The 19,861-nt window shown below is 53.7% G+C and overlaps 1 protein-coding gene across 2 annotated transcripts in view; it reads left to right on the top strand.

Annotated features, from left to right (window-relative positions):
* The window catches only part of capn15 (calpain 15), a 58,698-nt gene that overhangs the window by 30,829 nt on the left and 8,008 nt on the right, over positions 1 to 19,861 (top strand). For both annotated transcript variants that reach the window (XM_036528709.1, XM_036528701.1), the window contains exons 2-7: positions 4,710 to 6,267; positions 11,808 to 12,016; positions 13,172 to 13,355; positions 15,240 to 15,463; positions 18,147 to 18,272; positions 19,627 to 19,779. In XM_036528709.1, coding sequence (XP_036384602.1) covers positions 4,732 to 6,267; positions 11,808 to 12,016; positions 13,172 to 13,355; positions 15,240 to 15,463; positions 18,147 to 18,272; positions 19,627 to 19,779 — 2,432 coding nt within the window. In that variant the 5' untranslated portion in view covers positions 4,710 to 4,731. The remainder of the gene's footprint in view (positions 1 to 4,709; positions 6,268 to 11,807; positions 12,017 to 13,171; positions 13,356 to 15,239; positions 15,464 to 18,146; positions 18,273 to 19,626; positions 19,780 to 19,861) is intronic.

The raw sequence follows: 19,861 nt of genomic DNA, 5'->3' as shown, positions 1-19,861 counted from the left end.
ACGCCCACAGGCACAGAGACCTCTGGTCACGTGGCCCTCGCTGCTGCAACACCCCGAAAATAAACCAAACCCAGGCTTCGCGCTTCAGGGAGTGTGAGAGTCAGCGTCCTCTCCTCTGGGGGACGTCGAGGGGAACGAGGAGCACATCAGCCTCCCTTCCACTAACACACGGCGCAAGGCGGCAGAAATATGCGACAGGTTTATCTGCCCGTTACACAAACCCTGAAGAAAGTTTGAAAGAATTACTATTCCGGGGATATTATCCTCACTGTGTTTTCCTAGAGCGCTGTACTGTGCAGGCAATATTTCCATCAGATTTAATGGCAGGGATCCCAAAAGCTCTTAACATTAAATTCCACCTACTTCATCACCCCCCCCCCCCCCCCTTCTCTATTTTACGTGGCCTTGGTGCTTCTGTCAGGATGGTAATAACGTTTGTTGTGCCTCGCTCTCCAGTAAACAGCTGAGCTGGCGGCGTGCACTAGCGCTAGCGCTGCGGAGCGGCCTGGAGTAAGCCCCGCTGATGAAGGGAGAGAGTCTCGAGATGCACATTTAAAACGAGCGAAAGATTACGCTGCCTCTGACAGCGCACTCCGCTCTGTGAGGGGAGCTTTGCAGCGCGATATCCTGAGCCCTCGCTCGGCCGGCTGAAATTGCACGCTCCAGTTCTGCGGTTTCTGACAGCGCTGAACTCCATTTGACACACTTGTGCGACAGGGGTAACTCAAAACTCGGTGGCAGCGCTGAAAGGAGATGAAAACGGTCACCCGTGTGTGAGGAATGCTGATGTTTGTGCGTGTAGCGCTGTCTGTTGAGAATGCATGTGGAGATCAGCTTACATGTGCAACTTGGAATTAATTGGAAGTTTCCCGGAAAAATATCCATATGTTTTGAAAATGAGACCCCAGGGAAAGTGTTTGGTCAGCCGCTCCGAGCGCACGCGAATTGGCAGCTTATGAGGCAGATGCACAAGTGCTGCTGTAGGTAAATCCCACCAAACCCTTTTTGTGGGAATTTGTTTATCTCATAGAGCAGTCCTCAGAGGTTTTTTTTGAGTGGCAGAGTGGATATGCTGTTGGCCATGCCGCGTTGAGCACCGTCAGGGATGGACTGCCCTTATCTAATGTGCTGCAGCTCTGGACGGGCACGCAGTGTCTCTCTGCCCTGGCTGTTGGTCAGTGAGGGGCCTAGAGGCGTTGGACCGTCCGCCACCTGTCCCCGTCCTCCCCCCTGCGATGTCCCCCGCTGCTCAGTGCCACGTCGATTTCCTGCATTATTGATGAGGAGCCACCATGCGGTGCAGGGCCCGGGAGCGCTGCAGGAAGCCTTGGGCAAAGAGCTGGCACCTGCCTGTAACCTTAACAGAACTGCTTTAACAGAGCCGGAGTCAAAAAACAAGCAGCCTGATAAGTGTTCTAATGGTGAACATTCAGTGGGATTGAAAAGGAGGTGAGGTTAATGGTTGTCTATCTCGTTCAAGGAAATGTGCTTTCCCAGAGCAACAGGAGACTGTGAGCACACTGCGTTCTCATTGAAAGCTTTGCAAGATCCTCCCGCTGTGGGTTTACCTTTTGCCTCATACACTTTCACCCAATTTCGGCAGTCACTCGTGCTGCTCTTCTGCTAGTTAAGTATGCAGAGTACAAAACAATGTAATTGTCACAGACAGAGCGAGCGTGGTCAAGTGGCAGCCATATTTTAAATATGCATATTAAGTCAATTCTCACAAAGTCACACTCACTTTGGTATACAGGAGCTAGACCAGGCTTCCTCTGTGGTGGTCAGGTTGATGACGTGTGCACTGCCTCCGGTGGAGACTAAGGGGAACTGCAGTCCCTAGAGAGCTGGGCCGGTTGCCAGCCTTGGGAAGGCAGTGTTAATGACTGTTAAACAAAGCCCAAATGTCTCACGGGGACATGAGGGAAGCAGCATGTGGCCCAGACAGGGGATCTCGCATGGCGCTGGCGAATGTGGAGGCCAGCCAGCCTGGCCCGGCGCTCTGGCACGTTCCTTCGCTGTGCCCCGTGTCTCCCATCACCCCGCCCCCTCTAAAGGTGCGGCTCTCTCCCTCAGCACCCCTGCCACCCCCCTGCCCTGCATGGGTGCTTCAGCCTGCTGCAGCAGGCCAAATTAGCAGGAGTCAGGGAGTCGGGCCGCAGAGGAGCGAAAGTGTTGCTCAGGGGGAAAAAAAACGAGTAGTTTGAAGTCCTTACAGTGAAATAGACCCCCCAGCTCTTGGCCCGAAGCCCAGGTCTGCGAGGTTGTTGAGCTGAAGTGGGCAGTTTCCAAGCAGCTTCTGTAATGAAAGGGCAGAGAGATGCGGAGGTTGCTGTGGATTTCCTGAATGTGTGTGTGAGCTGTGCCGAGGGCTGGGCCGACGGTACACTTTATCTCTTTCATTCACTTTGCAGTAACTGTGGACGAGCCCTGTCTGCGGTCTGTAGCTGACCAGCAGCGGGTCCACTGTGATTGCAGTCCACTGCTGCGTGGTGAAATCGAGATGAACTGCCGATAGCTTGGATAACACGGACTGAAATCAGTGGACTGCCGATAGCTTGGATAACATGGACTGAAATCAGGATCACCTTGCAGAAATCCGTGAGCCCGTTGTTATAATAAATCATTGTTGGATCATCCAGTCAGTTGTTTCAACAGGCCATACCTGATGTTCCTCCCTGTGTAAGGCAGATTTCCACCCTGGGAGGTTTGAAAACATGCGGATACAGAATGTTCTTTTGTTAAAATCACACTCCCTCAGAGCTTGAGGAGTAGCCTGGGCATGGCAGCGTATTAGCATCGGAATAGGATGCTTTCAGCAGCGCAGGGCTATTTCAGGAAGCCGCTGTGAATACATACATATTATCGGGTAGATATGTCAGGAGGAAGGGGGATAACATCAAATCCCCGGTCTCTGTTAGCGTTGCCGTTTCAACATTCGGCCCCCTCCAGCCCCCCGTTCCTAATGGATGCTGACACAAAGCGCCGTGACTTTGTCTCCTCGGCACCGCCTTGGGCTGGGGCTGGATGTGCAGTGCTGTACAGCGAATAGCAAGCAGCATCTGCACTTATCTGTTGTCACTCAAGCCCCGTGTCGCTCCAGAAAGAGAGTCCTCTATTTATTCCTCTCCCATTCTTCTCTCCTCGGGGTGACGTCTTCCTCCTCAGCTCAGAGTGGAGTGGAGCGCTGAATGCAGAAGGCTCCGATTCAGAGGGACGCGTTGGTCTCTCCTGTGTAAGAGCCTGAAAAGGCTTAATGGAGCTGAACTAAGTGCAATTAGCTGTCCAGAACTCGCCCGCTGCACAGATGTAGGCCTACAGCTCAGACCACTGCAGATACCAGCCTTTTTATTTTTATTGTTTTTTTCCCCCTGCACCACAAAGGGTCAAATCCAACTGAAAGGGAAGCCAGGGCCGTATTGATCGTCCACTCTCCAAAATGGGTGCTTGGAAAGAGTCCTGCAGTATCCCCCAGCCTTTTTAATCAAGTCTACCGTCAATAATGTAACTTAATAATCAATGCTGTGGGTCTTTGGAGATCCTTCCCCCCTCACCAAAGCCCTGGCTCCCCTTGCCCATAGAATGACGCTGATCTGGGCCAGTGATGCTCTTTCTCCAGCCAGCTAGGGGCCAGCTGGCAGCCTCCTTTCTGGCCTGCCACAAGGCCCCCGTTCTGGAACTTAACGGGCTGCGTCACTCTCTACCTTTTGGATCGCCTTGCCAGTGCCGGCCCTGACGGACTCGAGAATGCTAATCGCAGCAAATGGATACGTGCCAGGCATCCGGCTACCTCCAGATAGCTAATGCAGACAACAGATGCTGTTCTGCCAGGGCGACAATGCAGTAGTGCATTTAGCCAGCGCCGTGAAATGATGGAGAGTCTCTCAGTCTCAGTCTGTCACGGAGGGAGCTTTTAGCACCTCTCCTTTTTGTGTGTGTGTGTGTGTGTGTGCGTGTGAGAGAGAGAGAGAGATAGAGAGAGAGTGTGAGAACGCGCGCGAGCGTGTGTTTTTGCGCGTTTGCGCATGAATGACTTAAGCGGATGTGACATTTGCGTGTTGGCTTTAAACAGCTGCTCATGCGTTCCCAGCGGATCCTCAGTCAGTGCATCAGTCTGTCACCGTGGAGATGTCCGTCCTGACCTGACCCTCTGATTCGAATGTTTTAAGATTCCTTGAGCCAACCAATCAGAGTAGTCAGTTATCAGTGAGGAACATGGTTTTCATTGAGTTTGTTTATGATAAACGGGTTGCTGTCAGTTGCAATGCAAGTAGTGTCCCTTTAAATGAATGTAGCCACCATGCTGACATTACATATTTTTGCCTAAGCACAAGGAGAACATGAAAAGCAAGACCTGTGTACAGTACGTCACTGTTGTGCAGGTCATCTTACACAGCGACACTCAGTATTGATCATGCCTATAACGGAACTTGCGTAACTCAATTTCTGAAGCGAGTCGTGATGATGCAGAGTCTGGTGGGTTATGGATCTGTATCCTTCATTGCATTATTCGATGCTCATGTTCACGTTTGGAGTGGTGTGTCTGCTTGTCCTCACTGCAGAAAGTCTGTATAGATTCCTGTGTCCTCAGTGCCCTGAGGTGGGAGATTGATGCCAGTGCAGTGATGCTAATCTCCATCCCTGTCTCTCTTTCTCTCTCTTCCTGTCTCGCTCCGGCTCTCTCTCTCTCCCTCCCTCTCTGTCTCCTGCAGTCACTCTCACTCCCCGGGCTCCATGGCGGCGGCGGTGCGGGGCAGCGAGTGGTCGTGCGGCCGCTGCACCTTTCTGAACGCCGGCGCCGCCCCGCGCTGCTCCATCTGCGAGGCGCCGCGGCAGAAGCCCGACCTCAACCAGATCCTGCGGCTGAGCAGCACGGAGGAGCAGCGCTGGGCCTGCCCCCGCTGCACCCTCAACAACCCGCAGGGCTCGGGCGCCTGCTCCGTCTGCGGCTTCGGCCCCTCCCCCGGCACCCCCACCGCCAACGGCCTCCTCCCGCCATCGCCACCGCCGCCGCCGCCGCCCGAGCCCCCCATCCCCAGCGTCCCCTCGGCCACCTCCCTCGCCGTCCTCCTGGAGCCTCGCGGGCAGCAGCCGCCCAAAGAAGAGCTCCGGAGGTCGGAGAGCAACGGGGAGGCCTGCCCCCTGGACCAGCAGTCGGGCTGGGCCTGCCCGCGCTGCACCCTCCACAACACGCCCGTGGCGCTCTCCTGTTCCGCCTGCGGGGGCCCCCGCAAGCTCTCCCTCCCCAAAATCCCTCCCGAGGCCTTAGTGGTGCCTGAGGTGCGCACGCCTGTTGTGGGATTCCCAGTCCACCCCGCTGGGGCCGCCCCGCTCTTAATTGACTTGACCGAGGACTCGCCCCCTGCCCCCTCAGAACCCCAGGAACCCCCCCGTGCCCCCACGCAGCCCCCATCCTCCCCTTTCAGCCCCCTGTCATCCCTCCAGAACAACCCCGTGCCGCGCAGTCGCCGGGAGGTACCGCCCCCGGGCAGGCCCCCCAACCCAGCCCCCAGCCCGACGTCGCCGCCCACGGCGGGCGGGCCCGCCCCCTGCCCGCTGCGCCCACCCAAGCCCAAGCACTCGCAGCCGCAGCCCCAGGAACCCTTCCCGAACAAGCGTCTCAGCATCCTGGAGGAAGAGGACGGCCTCCACCCCGCCCCCGTCACTCCGCCCCCCTCCTGGAAGTGCCCCGGCTGCTCCCTGCCCACCCTGGGCGGCTCCTCCAAATGTGAGTCGTGCCGCTCGTCCCGGGGCGACCTCATCGACCTGGTGGGCGAGTCGGTGCGCTTCACCCCGGCCAGCCCCTCCAGCCCGGACTTCAGCACCTGGGCGTGCTCCAAGTGCACCCTGCGCAACCCCACCGGCGCCCCCAAGTGCAGCGCCTGCGGCTCCTCCAAGCTGCACGGCTTCCAGGACCAGCCACCCCGCTGCCCGCACTGCAGCGCCCCCGGGTGCTGCGCCTGCGCCGCCGCCGGCTTCTCCGTCAAGGGGAGCGCCCGCAAGCAGGCCCGGGTCTTCCTGTCCCCCTCCGCCCCGTCCCTGGGCGGCCCCGAGAGAGCGGGCCAGTGGGCGTGCCCGGCCTGCACCCTGCTGAACGACGTCAAGGCCAAGCACTGCGCCGCCTGCCACACGCCGCAGCAATACTTCACCCTGCGCAAGGGCGCCAAGCCGCTCAAGAGGCGCGAGAGCATGCACGTGGAGGCCCGCCGCCGCACCGACGAGGGCGAGGCAAAGGAGCTGTGGGAGAACATCGTCAGCTTCTGCAGGGAGGTGAGCTCCCGCCTCGCTCTGACGCACGGCAGTATATCCGCCCTGACAGCTCACGTTAAACCGGGAAATGGCGGTGGAATGATTCTCTCCCCGCTCCCCTGAAAGCTGTAAATCTGCCTGCAGGAGAGAAGGGGAGAGGGTCACATTGTGAAAGTGGGTCTCATTTCATTGTCTGTTTATGCATTTATTTATTCTCCTTTTCGTTTCGTTTTGGTTTTTTCTCTTTCCCCTCAAGGTTTCTTACCCTGATTTTTTTAGTTGTTTGGGGGGGGGGGTAGCTGAATCAGTCTGCTTTCTGTCATAATTGGTAAAACATTGCCTTATTATTTGGCTTCTCTCAGGGTTACATGTGAGCAGCAGTATCAAACGTACTGAATTGTTAATTATGAGGGCTTTTTTGGAGGAGGTAATTTGTGTAAAGCGTGTCCCTCTAAGGAGGCTGATGATTAAGCAGGAGAACCCGGAACACAGGAGATGCAGATGATTTTTTTTTTGCAAGCTGTGCATGGTGTAACGCTGAGGGTACTCTGCGTTTGCGCCCATGTGGCTCTGCTGCCCGGCCTTACGTCCCGGCCCCAGATCAGCTTTGGCCTCTCAGGAAGGGGAAGTCAGAGGACCGAGAGAGGAGGCGTCTAAAGGGCGTCTGCATCCCCTTCGGTCTGAATGAGCAGGGATTAGACTCACGTGGGCCGGAGCAAACCAACTGTGATGAATTTAGAGTGAGGTTTCTGCCAGATGAATATCCAGCGATAATTGACAAAGGGGAACCCGCTCGACAGCGGTCCTGAGGACGCGAAGCAGTGACGAAAACAAGCGGCCGTGCCAGGGCGGCGGTGTCACAGCGGCGGGTTTTTAATAGCGCCGTCAACCACCATTTCGCCAGTTTGTGCTCAGTGCCCAGATCTCACGGTAATTGGCTGTGCTGCCAAGAGACACCGGTGTTTTTCTCGCATGATATTAATGATGTGATTTCTGAAAGTGGCAGCGGGTGACTGTTTGTTCTCGTGATGCCCCGCTGATTGGCGTTGCTGTTTATCCTAAAATAAGCGCTAATCAGAGCGCGGCATTTGGCTCGGCCTCTCCGCGGCAGCAGCAGGTGACGCTCGGCCCCGGGGGGTGCTCCCTCCTCCGTGTGCGACCCTGCGGTGCCCCACTTCTCTCTCGCGTGCTGGCTAAGAGATGCAGACAAACTGGCGCTCCTGTGGGCCTATCGGTTTATCTGGATCGATTGCTCCCCCCTGCACATGCGGGGTGTGACAGCCATAACTGCTGTCAGTCTGTAGCCCCCCTGACACACACAGTCAGAGGTGGGGGGGGCAGAGACGGGGTGAGTTATCAACTCCTCACAGGCAGAACAAGCAGGAGAGGCTGGAGGTCACCGCACCTCAGCAAGCACAGGCGTCACCTGTCTCCGCTATCATTTACAGCATCAGATGTAAATGGGGTGAAGGATAAGGCTAAGGGCCTCAGACTGTCCCCAGCTCCGGCTCTCGCTCTGTCTCTGCCAGGTTCACACAGGAGCAGGAGTAATCACATAATAACTAGATCAGAGACCCCACTACTCCTGGTTTTACTGTTCAAGCTCCTCCGAGCTCCTTGGAGACTCCTCCAACCACACAGTCCCACTTTAGTATGATTTCACAAGCGACGTCTTCTTATGTGCAAGGCCATCTGATGTGTACTGGCCTAGTGAAGGCAATGCCAGCCATCAAAGAGTTTTTATTTTCAGATACTGCATTCACAGATTTAGATCACAGAAACACTCAGAAGCCCGTTCATTAAGGGACCGCCTTATGAAGACAGCATATTCTTTTATTTACTCTTCAAAGGGAATATATTTTTTGAGGCTTTTTGATGATTTTCTCATGTTGAAATAGTTGATGGAGCCTTTGACTCGATTTCCATAATGACGGTGGTCCCCTTCAAGAAACAATGGATTTTCATTAACCGGCATTAATGTGAATATGGGAGAATTAATTAAACCCTGTTACCGAAGAAAAAATCCAATTACTGTTTCATAATTACTGCCTAATAGGCGAGTAGAGCCGTAATGTCGAAAGATATTCCTCTGCTTTAAGCACTTGTGCTCCGTCATGGGTGTCTGTGGCACCTCTGCCGTGGTTCTGCGCCGATGGCATTTCCAGGCTGTTTTTTGGAGGCTCTTGGCCTGTCGTGCGGTGCTGACAGAATGCCCCCTTTGGGTTAGAGGGGAGGGGAAAGGGGGGGTGGGGTAAATCTCCTGATACGAACAGGAAAGTCCCCTAACGACGGAGCGGCACAGGCGGCGCGCAGAGCTAAGGAGAGGTGCGATTCGCGCCGTTACCGAGCAGCCGGTGTGAGTCAGCGTGCGGGTTTCTCCCTCTGCCAGCTGCGGATGTGGGAGACGAGGCGGGACATGTCAGGACGCTCTGAATGAGGTAGAGAAAGGAAGCCGCATGAGCGTTTTTAGCAGCTTCGTTTTTATTAGCTGTTTTTTGTTCTTTCTTTTTTATCTCGCGTAAACGCTGGATTTTACGCCACGCGTCCCCACGAGAGCTCGCTGGAGAGCGCCGGCGTTTGTCCTGCTGAAGGGTGGGGTGCCGTTCTGAGGAGCAGGAAGTAAACCGATGCTGCATCTCCTCTGCGAAGTAACGCGATCCGGCCTGTCATTTCAGGCGAGCTCCCCAGTGCCTCCCTCTCAAAGGTGATGGGAATGGTGCGTTTCACAGAGCTATGGTAACGGCAGCTGCCCAGCGTTTCAGTGCAGGAGTGGCTGCATCTCTCACGGAGACGGTAATCAAGAGAGGCACCGAATGCGATTTTATTTGGTGCATTCGGGCCTCCTGATTTGTTTTTGCGATTTTTGTCATTAATTGCAGTGTTCATTACTGCCAGCTGCCTCTTGGCTATTTTCCAAAGGTGGGGGGGGTGGGGGGGTTCAACCTGCCTGCGTTGCAGCCTTGATCACAGGCGTTTCCCTTCCTCGGAGGTGCTGTTCCCCTCCCGGCAGTCTCTCTCTGATGCCAGGGAGATTTCTTCTTTTTATAGCCTGCTGCCAATTACAGCCAGACGGCTCGTGCAGTGGGATTTCCTCTGACGCTCCCGCAAATCCACACTCTGGACTCTTTGAAGATCTTGTTTTTGTTGTTGTTGTTGTTGATTGGATTTTTCGGAATTTACTGTAAGCAGCATCTTGCAGAGTTTGTAGCGTGTTTTTTTTTGCCAAGCGTAGTAGACACAGAAAACACAGTGACTCACTCATAACAGTGCAAATCAAACGGCCAATCAGAAAGAGCTGTCACTGTTATTTTTATCCGATCTTAGCAAAATTACCTTTAATAGATTTTCTTGGGAGGGTAAGGAGGTGTAGCTCCTAATAACGTGGCAGGCTATTTCCTGTTTCGCAGTGGTTAAGGCCTTCGTAAGGCCTTCAGTGGGCCTTCATAAGGCCTTCCTAAGGCCAAGACATCTCCCAGAGACCCAGAGAACCAGTGTCCTGGACACTGTCAGTCCGGATCAGGTCTTGCTGCAGTATCTCCTGCTCCCTGCCGAACGGAGGCTCAGAGGACGGGCGGTGAGTTAGTCCCACTCCAGGGAGCAGCAGACACAGAGCTGGAGGTTTACGACCCGTCATTAACTCGACCACAAAGTTTACAGTGCATACAAGGGCAGGATTGGCTTTACAGCGCAGCTCCAGAAATGCACTCTAATTCCCCTGTTCATCTCCAGGGCCATTTGGTGGTTAGTATTCTGAATGTATTGCCCGGTGCGCCTGTTTTTCTTCCCGTTTTTTTTGTACATAAAGCGTCAGTCTGACTTAGCTGGAGAAACTCTTGCCTGACCGTAGCCTGCTGAAATAAGCATTATGGATATTGAAGGAGTTTTCTTTTTTTCTTGTGTGATAATCATTCAATAATTGAGCCCAGTCAAATCAGTTAATTTTTCCTTGCCCCTGTCAGAAGATCAATAGTGTGATTATGGCTGGCATGATTCACTTCTGCTCGCGAAGTGGCAGCTCCCAGTAGCTCACTGTGTCAGGTGGCCAGCTGTAGTACAGTCTTATTTATTAGCAATGCAGCCTAGGCTCTAGCTAGGTAAGGAAGCACTCTGATGCTGGCAGCCTCCCAGCATTAGGAATTATTTAATGCAGTCCGTCCCACCAGACCTGCATGACTGTCAACTCATAAAAATGGAAATGTGTGGTTCTGTTGGCTGCTGCATTTTCTATTTGTGTGCAAGGATATGCAGTGAGCCCTGTGTTTGGCCCCTCCTCTGTTAAATTTTGTGAGTACCGTTATCCCCTCAGTTGGGAGGTGTTAATATCAGTGCAGTGCTCTTCAGTTAGTTGAAGACCGTGGTTCTCACAGGTCCCCCGAACAAGAGTCCACCTGTGACACTTTTCACTTTTTACACCAACCGTTGTGGTCGCGTTGATTCCTGACCAGAATCGCGTAGCACAGGAAGCAGTTCTGTTGCCGTTGTGAGGCTGGAAATCCAAGCCAAGTGGCGTGGCAGAAACCTCACCATCCTGAGCGGAGGGTCACACCGAGGGGGGAAAGTCATGTGACAGCTTCAGGGATGCTGCAGAAGAGACAAGGTGCTCTGCAGAAATGGGAACGTGTTCTTTTTAAAGCCCGAGAGAAACGCGCACACGACGCGGAAGGCGTGTTGTCTTTCCCGAGATGAGCGGCGCCGGCTTTGCGAGTTCCCTCGTGTGGTGCAGGGAAGCATTATTGGCCCTCGATTAAGACGCTGAAACGAATCAGGCCGGGTTGCTTTGATCCAGGGGGGGCCCGCGAGGTCTGCGGTCTCACGCCGCGCGGATTGAGACGCAGATGTCCCGGAGTGAGCCGGGCGCGGGAAGGGAAGCGGGATCGTGCCGAGGAGCTGCTGGCTCCCGAAGAGATGAACGCGAGCTGGGGGGGGTGTGACCGCCGGGGACGATGACGAATCAATCCTCCCTGACCCTGACGCTCTGTGTTTGCATCGTGCGCGTATCCATCGGCGACACTAAACGGGCCGCTGGCTCCCTTCTGCCTCTGTGTCCTGAGTCGCTCCCGATCGGCGTGACGCAAGTTCACTTTCCATGTGTCTGCGCGCGTCCTCTGCCCGGCGAAAAAAGCCGCTCGCGGTACCCGGGGCTTGTCGGTCTGTTAAGTGCACAGTCAGTGACTGAGCGCCGCTGTTTGCTCTGCTGCCTGTCTGCACCTTTTGTCGCATGAATAATTGGTAGGAGCAGGTCCTGGGACATCGCCACATCCTGCAGCTCTCGCGCTGGCCTGAAGGCCTCTGAATTAATGATGCCACGGGCTCATCCGCGCTCCGAAAGCAGGGAGGGTTGCAAATTAGAGGACAGAACTCGTAACTCTTAGTCGGGGTGTTTCTGTCGGATCACAGCGGGTGGACACACAGCGCTTCCTCGCGTTCTTTACTGGTGTCTGTTCTGTGAAAGGAGCACCCTCCACACAGGCTCCTCTTATGTAAGCGTCCTTCTGTTAACCTCACGCAGGCCCCTGCAAGGGTGTCTGACCCCGCGGTGATTGACGTGTCTCCTCTCTCAGAACGCGGTGAACTTTGTGGACGACAGCTTCCCGCCCGGCCCTCGATCAGTGGGCTTCCCGGAGGGCGACAGCGTGCAGCAGCGCGTCAAGAAGTGGCTCCGGCCCCACGAGATCAACTGCAACAACTTCAAGGACCGCGGAGTCAAGTGGTCCGTCTTCCGCACCCCGCGGCCCTCCGACATCCTGCAAGGCCTGCTGGGAAACTGCTGGTGAGACGGCTAACGCAGTCGGATGATGTGTGTGCGTGTGTGCGTGTGTGTGTGTGTGCGTGCGTGCGTGTGCCTGCATGTCTGTGAGTGCCAGTTTCTCTGCACGAGTGCACGTGCTTGCGAGTGCACATGCACACGTGTTTCCTTGTTTGTTTGTCTGCGTGACGCACAGAGAGCGCGTTTGTCTTTATGATGGTGCATAAAGGCCAGTGCACATTGGGTCTGGAAGGTGATTTATCATCCGCCTCTGAAAAGTCATCTGCCAAGGTGATTGTACTCAAGGGTGTTAAAGCCGCAGAAAAAACAACTGTTCCTTCCCCCTAATACTGGGATAATGATTTAGTGGAGCGCATATGAATTCTGAGCCCTAAAGTGCAGCAGAGGGAATGGAGGAGGCCCCCACCTGAAGAGACGCGCTCCTCAATTTTGGAGGCTCTAATACATATTCGCGTATTTACAAAAAAAAAAAAAAAAAGGCCGCTTACGGTTTCATCCTCTATCGTCCTTGCATCCGGTATCAGTGTCCTTGCGCCTGCTTTATCGGGCATTCCTTTCTGTGTAGCTTTTCGAAAATAAGCTTCTCCAGAGACGTGATACTCTCAAAAACAGGAAAGGCGGGAAACCACGTGCGTCCCCTGCTACTTACCCCAGGTCAATGTCATTTTTAAACAAACGTCAAATCCCATCGAATCAAATCCGTTCAGGCGCTGACAGAGAGGCATCACTGTCGTAGGCCATTAAGCTCACTGAGCCTTGGGCAATGGGAAGTGCATGTGCCTGTTTTTTATTTATTTACTTATCCCTTTTAGTCTCTCTCGTGGGCACAGAAGTATATAGCGTGATTAGATCTAGGGTGCAATGGCCCTAATAGCCTATTCCTAAACCTGTTACCATGTACAGAAGCTGTAGGCCCAAACTGCGCTGCTCGGTGCCTGTGCTTTTCAGTGAGGCCCGTGCTGTCGTGGCCTTCCTTCTGCCAGGCATGACGGATTGCGCGGGGCTCAGTGATCCCTGTCAGAGGCTGCTGCCGCATGCGTTCTTTAGCTTAAGTGGTGAAACGAATGTGTGGCCCGTCAGAGGTGTTATACAGGGGCATGTGTGCGCCTCCCACTCCCCCCCCCCCTCCCGCTCCTCACTCTCCCCCTCCCCCCGCAGGTTCCTCAGCGCCCTGGCGGTGCTGGCGGAGCGCCCCGAGCTGGTGGAGAGGGTGATGATCACGCGCACCATCTGCCAGGAGGGGGCGTACCAGGTGCGGCTCTGCAAGGATGGCACCTGGATCACCGTGCTGGTGGACGACATGCTGCCCTGCGACGAGTACGGGTACCTGCTCTTCTCCCAGGTGAGCACTTCCCCCCCCAACCCCCCACCCTGCAGCCAAATCTTGCCTCACCCTGCTGTACGCGGGACGTGCTGCTATCACCCCTTGCCCAAGAGGGAAGCAGGGAATCGAACCAGCAACCTTTTGGTTACTAGTCCTGCTCCTTTCCCACTCTGCTACACTGCACCACAATATAAAGAATGTCATCATTGATGGCAGTTAACACAGTTGGGGAGGGTGCAGAAAGTGTGGGCTGCTAGGGAGAGTGATGGGTAAGTGAAGTGCCCCGTGGGTTCGAGGTGGAGTTTCGCGAGGCGGAGAGGGGAGCGCGTTCGGCCCTGTCCCGCGGCCGCGTGGCTCTCCTGGCTTAAGTGCTCTTCTCCTGTTTCCCAGGTTCAACAGGTTTTGAATTTTTCATGGGCTCTGACTGCTTCACACATTGCCGCTTCCCCGTGGAGCCGGCTGAAAACACCTCTCATCTCGCTGGGAGAGTGTTAACACTCGCAAACACAGCCGTTTTTCCACCGCAGGCTCCTCCCCACCCCCTGCTCTCCGCCACTCCCAGCGAGCCGAGGTCACGCCGGGAGACGCCGCCGGCGCTCTGGCTGCAGGGCGCCCGTGCATTCTGGCCCCGTTCGGCAAATTTCTCCCGCTCACGTCATCACAGCCAGCCTGAGCCCTTCATCCGTCTGTCTTTGTGCGATGGATCGTTGTTATTGAGAAAGAGCTCTGCCTGCTCCTGCTATTGACAGCGCTGTTTCCATCAGGGAGAAGGGCTCCTCTCAATAGTTAATGAGCAGGCGGCCGTATGGAGGAGGAGGCAGGGTCTTCCGAGTGTCGCAGCGCCCCGCGCGCTTGCTCCCGCGGGCGTGTGTGTTTGCTGAACCTGCCAGGAGGTGACCGTCCCCCTGCTGATGTGGATTAATGGATGGAGCATCTGCACACTGCAGCCAACAAGTGTTAAATAGTTTGCAGGCGAGCGGCTTTAAAAAATAAATCTGAAATGTGCGGGGAGGCTTAAATTTCTATCGACTGTGTTTATACTCCCATCGGGGTTATCAATAGCTTAATTGAGCAGGATGTTTGGAAAAAATCCTGTTTGTTCCAGTTTTTTGGGGAGGATTTAATGACTTTATGAAAAGCCGCAAGGCCCGTGGGGGCTGCAGCTGGAACTGAGTGGAGCTCATGACATTTCCTTTATATGAATTCTATCGATTTCTGCATTAGATTGTAGTGATTTACTTATAGCCAATATTACTGGTTGATTAGCGGCTCACTGGCTGCCTTATTGCCAGAGAGGTAATACTGGAGAGGACTGCAGTGTTTTAGAGGAGGGGCCGCAGTGTTAATGGGGTGTTTGAACCAGGGAAATGAGAGGGCACTGCTTGGGGCAAAAGAGGGGGAAACTCTGACTCCCTCTCAGCCAATCTGGCTGCCCCAGGACCATGCATACAGATGGGCCTGCTTTATCTCCCACTGCTCAATATGCTTTTAATTAAAATGACCATTTGCCCTGCCACAGGTTTCCAGAATAGCCTAAAGAAGGAAGCTCTGCAAATTGTAGTCGTTTTCACGTTGTAGTTGCTCGTACAGAAGAAGAGGTTATTTTCGTGTTACTTTCTCACATGTGTTGTGAGACTCTTGAATAGTCTGAAGTAGGTCTCATTTCCAAAGCTGCAGAATGTCCTCAGATCCTGTGGTAGGGCAGAGAGAGTATCAAGAGGGTTATTCTGTCATTTTCTTGGAATACACTTGTTCTGTACAGGCATTCATAAAATTTTCTTTGATGGTCTGAATTGCTTGTTAATGTATTTTTCTGGTGAGTATGGAGCAGTTGCCGTAATGGATCGGAGCGCTTTATGAACAGGTTGTGAACGAGCTGTGTCCTCCTCCGTGTGGCCGTAGGCGCAGAGGAAGCAGCTGTGGGTGGCCTTAATTGAGAAGGCGCTGGCCAAGCTGCACGGCTCCTACTTCGCCCTGCAGGCAGGCCGCGCCATCGAGGGCCTAGCCACGCTCACCGGCGCCCCCTGCGACTCGCTCATGCTGCAGGTCAGCTCCACCAACCCCCGCGAGGAGCCCATCGACACCGACCTCATCTGGGCCAAGATGCTCAGCTCCAAGGAGGCCGGGTGAGTAATATACTCTGAAAGGGAGGGAAGGGGGTGGGGGGGGCGGTGTAGAGCCTGTGGAAATCAGGGGAGAGGAGGGAGGGCGCCAAGGGAGGGAGGACGTGTGCAGAGAGAGAGGGAGAGAGGAAGTGCGCAGAGGGAGGGAGAGAGGGAGGAAGTGTGCAGAGAGAGGGAGGGAGGGAGGAAGTGTGCAGAGAGAGGGAGGGAGGGAGGAAGTGTGCAGAGAGAGGGAGGGAGGGAGGAAGTGTGCAGAGAGAGGGAGGGAGGGAGGAAGTGTGCAGAGAGAGGGACGGAGGAAGTGTGCAGAGAGAGGGAGGGAGGGAGGAAGTGTGCAGAGAGAGGGAGAGAGGGAGGAAGTGTGCAGAGAGAGGGAGAGAGGGAGGAAGTGTGCAGGGAGAGGGAGGGAGGGAGGACGTGTGCAGAGAGAGGGAGGGAGGGAGGAAGTGTGCAGAGAGAGGGAGGGAGGGAGGAAGTGTGCAGAGAGAGAGAGGGAGAGAGGAAGTGCGCAGAGGGAGGGAGGGAGGGAGGAAGTGTGCAGGGAGAGGGAGAGAGGGAGGAAGTGTGCAGAGAGAGGGAGAGAGGGAGGAAGTGTGCAGAGGGAGGGACGGAGGAAGGAAGTATGTAGAAAGAGGGAGGGTATGGAGAATGTGTAGAGAAAGGTAAGTAGGAAGGGTGTTGAAGGAAGGAGGGTGTAGGGGCTGTAGAAGAGAAAGGGAGAATATGGGTCACAGCATTTTTTTAAACTAGCGGACAAGATTGAGTGGTACTGAAGATAAGGTATCTGATGGAGTTGAGTGTGAGAGCAAAGATTATCTGAACATGGATGAGATATGATGCGATTCGGATCCTTTGTACATCAGTAAAAGGCTAGATTGAAGATTACAGGATTTTGGGGGACGCGTAACCTCAGCAGTGCACTTGCGGCTTTGCAGACTGCAAATGATGCGGATCAGAACGCTGCTTCGGATATAACCGCCACTCTCCATGCAGCGCTACACGGCCTAATTTGAGAGCTGTCTGAGAGGCAGAGATAGACAGAGCCTCCACCCATCTCCCCGCCCCCCCAGTTCCTCCTCGTCCTCCACTGAGAAAAACCTTTCGTCAACGGGGCCCGGCACTGATAACCTGTGAAGCCACACTGCCTCCATCCAGTTATCATAGGGAGGAGCGTCTGCCAGTCTCGGAGCCATCTTCATTTGTCTCTCTCATAGTGCCCCCAGAGCGCAGTCGCACAAGTAAAGGCAAACTGTCTGCCCTGGGGCTTGGAGAGCGGGAGCTGGGCTCCGTTCCCTGGCCGGCTGTGCGCATTGGAACTCGGCGAGGTGATCTGTACCACCCTTCACCACAACACACACGTGCGTGCGCGCGCACACACACACACACACACACACACACAGAGAGAGAGAGAGAGAGAGAGAGAGAGAGAGAGAGAGAGAGAGAGAGAGAGAGAGAGAGAGACCCCGCTCATTCATGGTAGCCCGCTCCATGGCACAGATCGGCTGCATGGCTCCACTCTGCTTACTTCAGCCTCGTTTGAAAAGCTTTTGAGTGCCTCGGCTTGCTCCACAGTGCTCCCTTCATCAGCTTGATTAAATTATTTGTCATCATTAATTGAATCTTTTTGCAGCGAATGCCTCGCTTATTCTCAAGGTTCTTTTCAGTGGGCCAAAAATGGCTGTTTCCGTGGTGGCGGGGAAGAGGCTGTTTTCAGTGGAACTGAGAGACGATGGTCCAGAGCAGCTTTAGAAGAACTTCTCATAGGTTAGCGTGCATTTTTATGGGGATGGTGTTACACCCCTCACTGCCGACTTGCCACTTTCAGCAGTCGACGGGAATGTTTGCGGCTGGCGAGAGGAAAAAAATGAAAATCGAGATCGTTGAAGCATGAAGTGTAGCCATTTGTATTTCAAAACATGTTTTCCCCTCTCATTAAAAAAAAAAAGAATTAGATGGTCGCCGCTCAGAGCCGGCTTGTCGTTCCGCAGCCGCGCTGGGCCGCGCGTGCGCATGCCCTCGTTATTTCTCCAGCCTGCCTGCCGCCGGGTCGCGTTTCTTCCTGTGTGTTCCAATCAGCCGGGGACCCTGGGGCGCACGCCGGCGCGAAACACACAAGCGCAGGAACAATGACAGGAGAGTGCGGGGGCGAGGAGTCGCGGCGGCGGCGGCGGCGTGGGCTCCGTATGCTGCCGGTCCGCTCCCTGCTGCTAATTCATCCTCAGAACCTCTGCACAAATGTGACACGATCCCCCCGCCCACTGTAGGGAGTTCCACAGTCTCCCACATCAACTTCGCGCCTTTGAGAAGTGTTTGTCAGCGGACGTCAATTGGATCGTCTGTCCCTGGCTTTTGATTGCCCTGCGTGAGGCTATCAGAAGTCTTGTCTTCAAACAATCAAACTGCTGTACATGAATTATGTTTGCTCATTCGGGATGTAGTTTGTGATTACAATCAAATATGACTGGAGATCAAAAAACATATGTCTCCCTGATTTCACCCCCAAAGCCTGAGGCAACTCTCTGCTGTTCTGAGTCTAATTTACAGCTAGTGCGTTAGAGCCGGTAGATAAATATGTCAGATTCATAGAAGTGTGCGTTTTGGTGGTTCTTGCAAGTTGTCTTTGTTTACATCGCAATAAGAGAGCTTCTTCTTTCCGCCTGTCTCTCTGTCTCTGTCTGCGGGTCAGATTCTTGATGGGAGCTTCCTGTGGAGGGGGCAACATGAAGGTGGATGACATGGCGTACGAGGCCCTGGGTCTGCGCCCCCGCCACGCCTACTCCATCCTGGATGTACGGGACGTGCAGGGCTACAGGTGAGGAGGGGGCATGACCGGGCTGAGCATTTTTGGTTGGACCGAACAATGAACTTAAATGCAAATCACATCTACCCCACTTCAGCTTGATGGTTTTATGGCATTGTTGTTCATGGATTTGGGTTTAGCTTTTCTTACCTTAGCTTACCTTAACTGCGCGGCTTGGATTTTGGGATATATTCTCACTTGGCGACACTGAGAAAAAATGTACACAAATATTCATTTACATGCTCTTGCCTAAAGCCCTCAACAGCTTTACACTCATTTTAATAATGCTGATTGTTCATCAAATCTGAAGCCACCAATTCAGGGGCCAGCACATGTATCTGCATTAAAATGTTAATATACAGCTCAAAGTAATAATCAATTGTACAGTTGTGTTTAGCTTAATGGGAATTCTGTGGCATTATGGGTTCTAAGATAAATACAAAAGGTTGGGGACATCATTCTCTATAAAATTATTGCTCTGTTGTAGATTTATTGAAGCAGCATTGCCTTGTGTTATGGCAAAAATGGAGGAAACTGCTAAAATATTGCTTGATGTAAACCTTGAATGTATTGAATGTTCAGGAGAGCACGGGTAAATAGTTTTTTGTTGTAGATTTGATGGGGAAACGTTCTCATTAATGCTGATCAAGTGATCATCCTTGGAATTGAGCTTACCTTGAGAAACGCATTGGGAAGCTGCGACAAGGCTGTGAAGCAATAGTGAAAAATGATCCATTTGGACATTGTGTTCCCCGGTTTTCAGCACAGCAGCAATTTGCGTGAAACCTCATTTTGATTTGTTAGCAGCCCATATGTGTTTTCTTTTCTTTTGTGGAATAGATTATTTGTGAATACTTTTCACAAGCAAATACTGTGTAATGAAATGTCAGGCCTGGGAGTGTGATGCAGCGGTACATTTATGAAATAACCCAGTGTAATGTAATAAAGAAGAACTGTGATTCTCTCAGTTACTTAATTATTGGGCCTCTCTTGAAAAGTAATTGTAAGTCCAAGTTTGTATATTTTTCTTCCTGTGATTGCCAGTAGGGCAGTGACTGGAATTTCAACCTTCCCAAACGTGTGCTCTGCATAGTTATTTTAGTGCATACTTCCTGGAAAATTGAGCAGTGTCTTTTTTTGAACTGAGCACCGGCCACAGTGTTCATCTCTGAATGCGTGTTTGAACTCTGAGCTAAAGGTGAAGGGCTACACGCCAGCTCTCAGGTGCTCACAGGGTGTCTCAGAGCGCAGGGTCATACTGATGAGTTTAATTGTGGAATATGAAAATGGGGAATTGGGTGTGTGATATAGATCGATGCTGGACGTTGTCTGGCCTATCCTGTCTCCCCCCCCCGTCCCACGCCAGACTGCTGCGGCTGCGGAACCCCTGGGGGCGCTTCTCCTGGAACGGCAGCTGGTCGGACGAGTGGCCCGACTGGCCCCAGCACCTGCGGCACGAGCTGATGGCCCACGGCAGCAGCGAGGGCGTCTTCTGGATGGAGTACGGGGACTTCATCAAGTGAGTGGCAGGCAGCAGGGCGGTGGGGAATAGGCCAGCTACAAGGTTGTGGGGTAGAGGCCAGCTACGAGGTGGTGGGGTA

This window comes from Megalops cyprinoides, chromosome 1 (assembly GCF_013368585.1).
Source record: "Megalops cyprinoides isolate fMegCyp1 chromosome 1, fMegCyp1.pri, whole genome shotgun sequence".
Lineage (NCBI taxonomy): Eukaryota > Metazoa > Chordata > Actinopteri > Elopiformes > Megalopidae > Megalops > Megalops cyprinoides.
The sequence above is the reverse complement of the archived record's forward strand: the minus strand, read 5'-3'. Positions and strand labels throughout refer to the sequence as shown.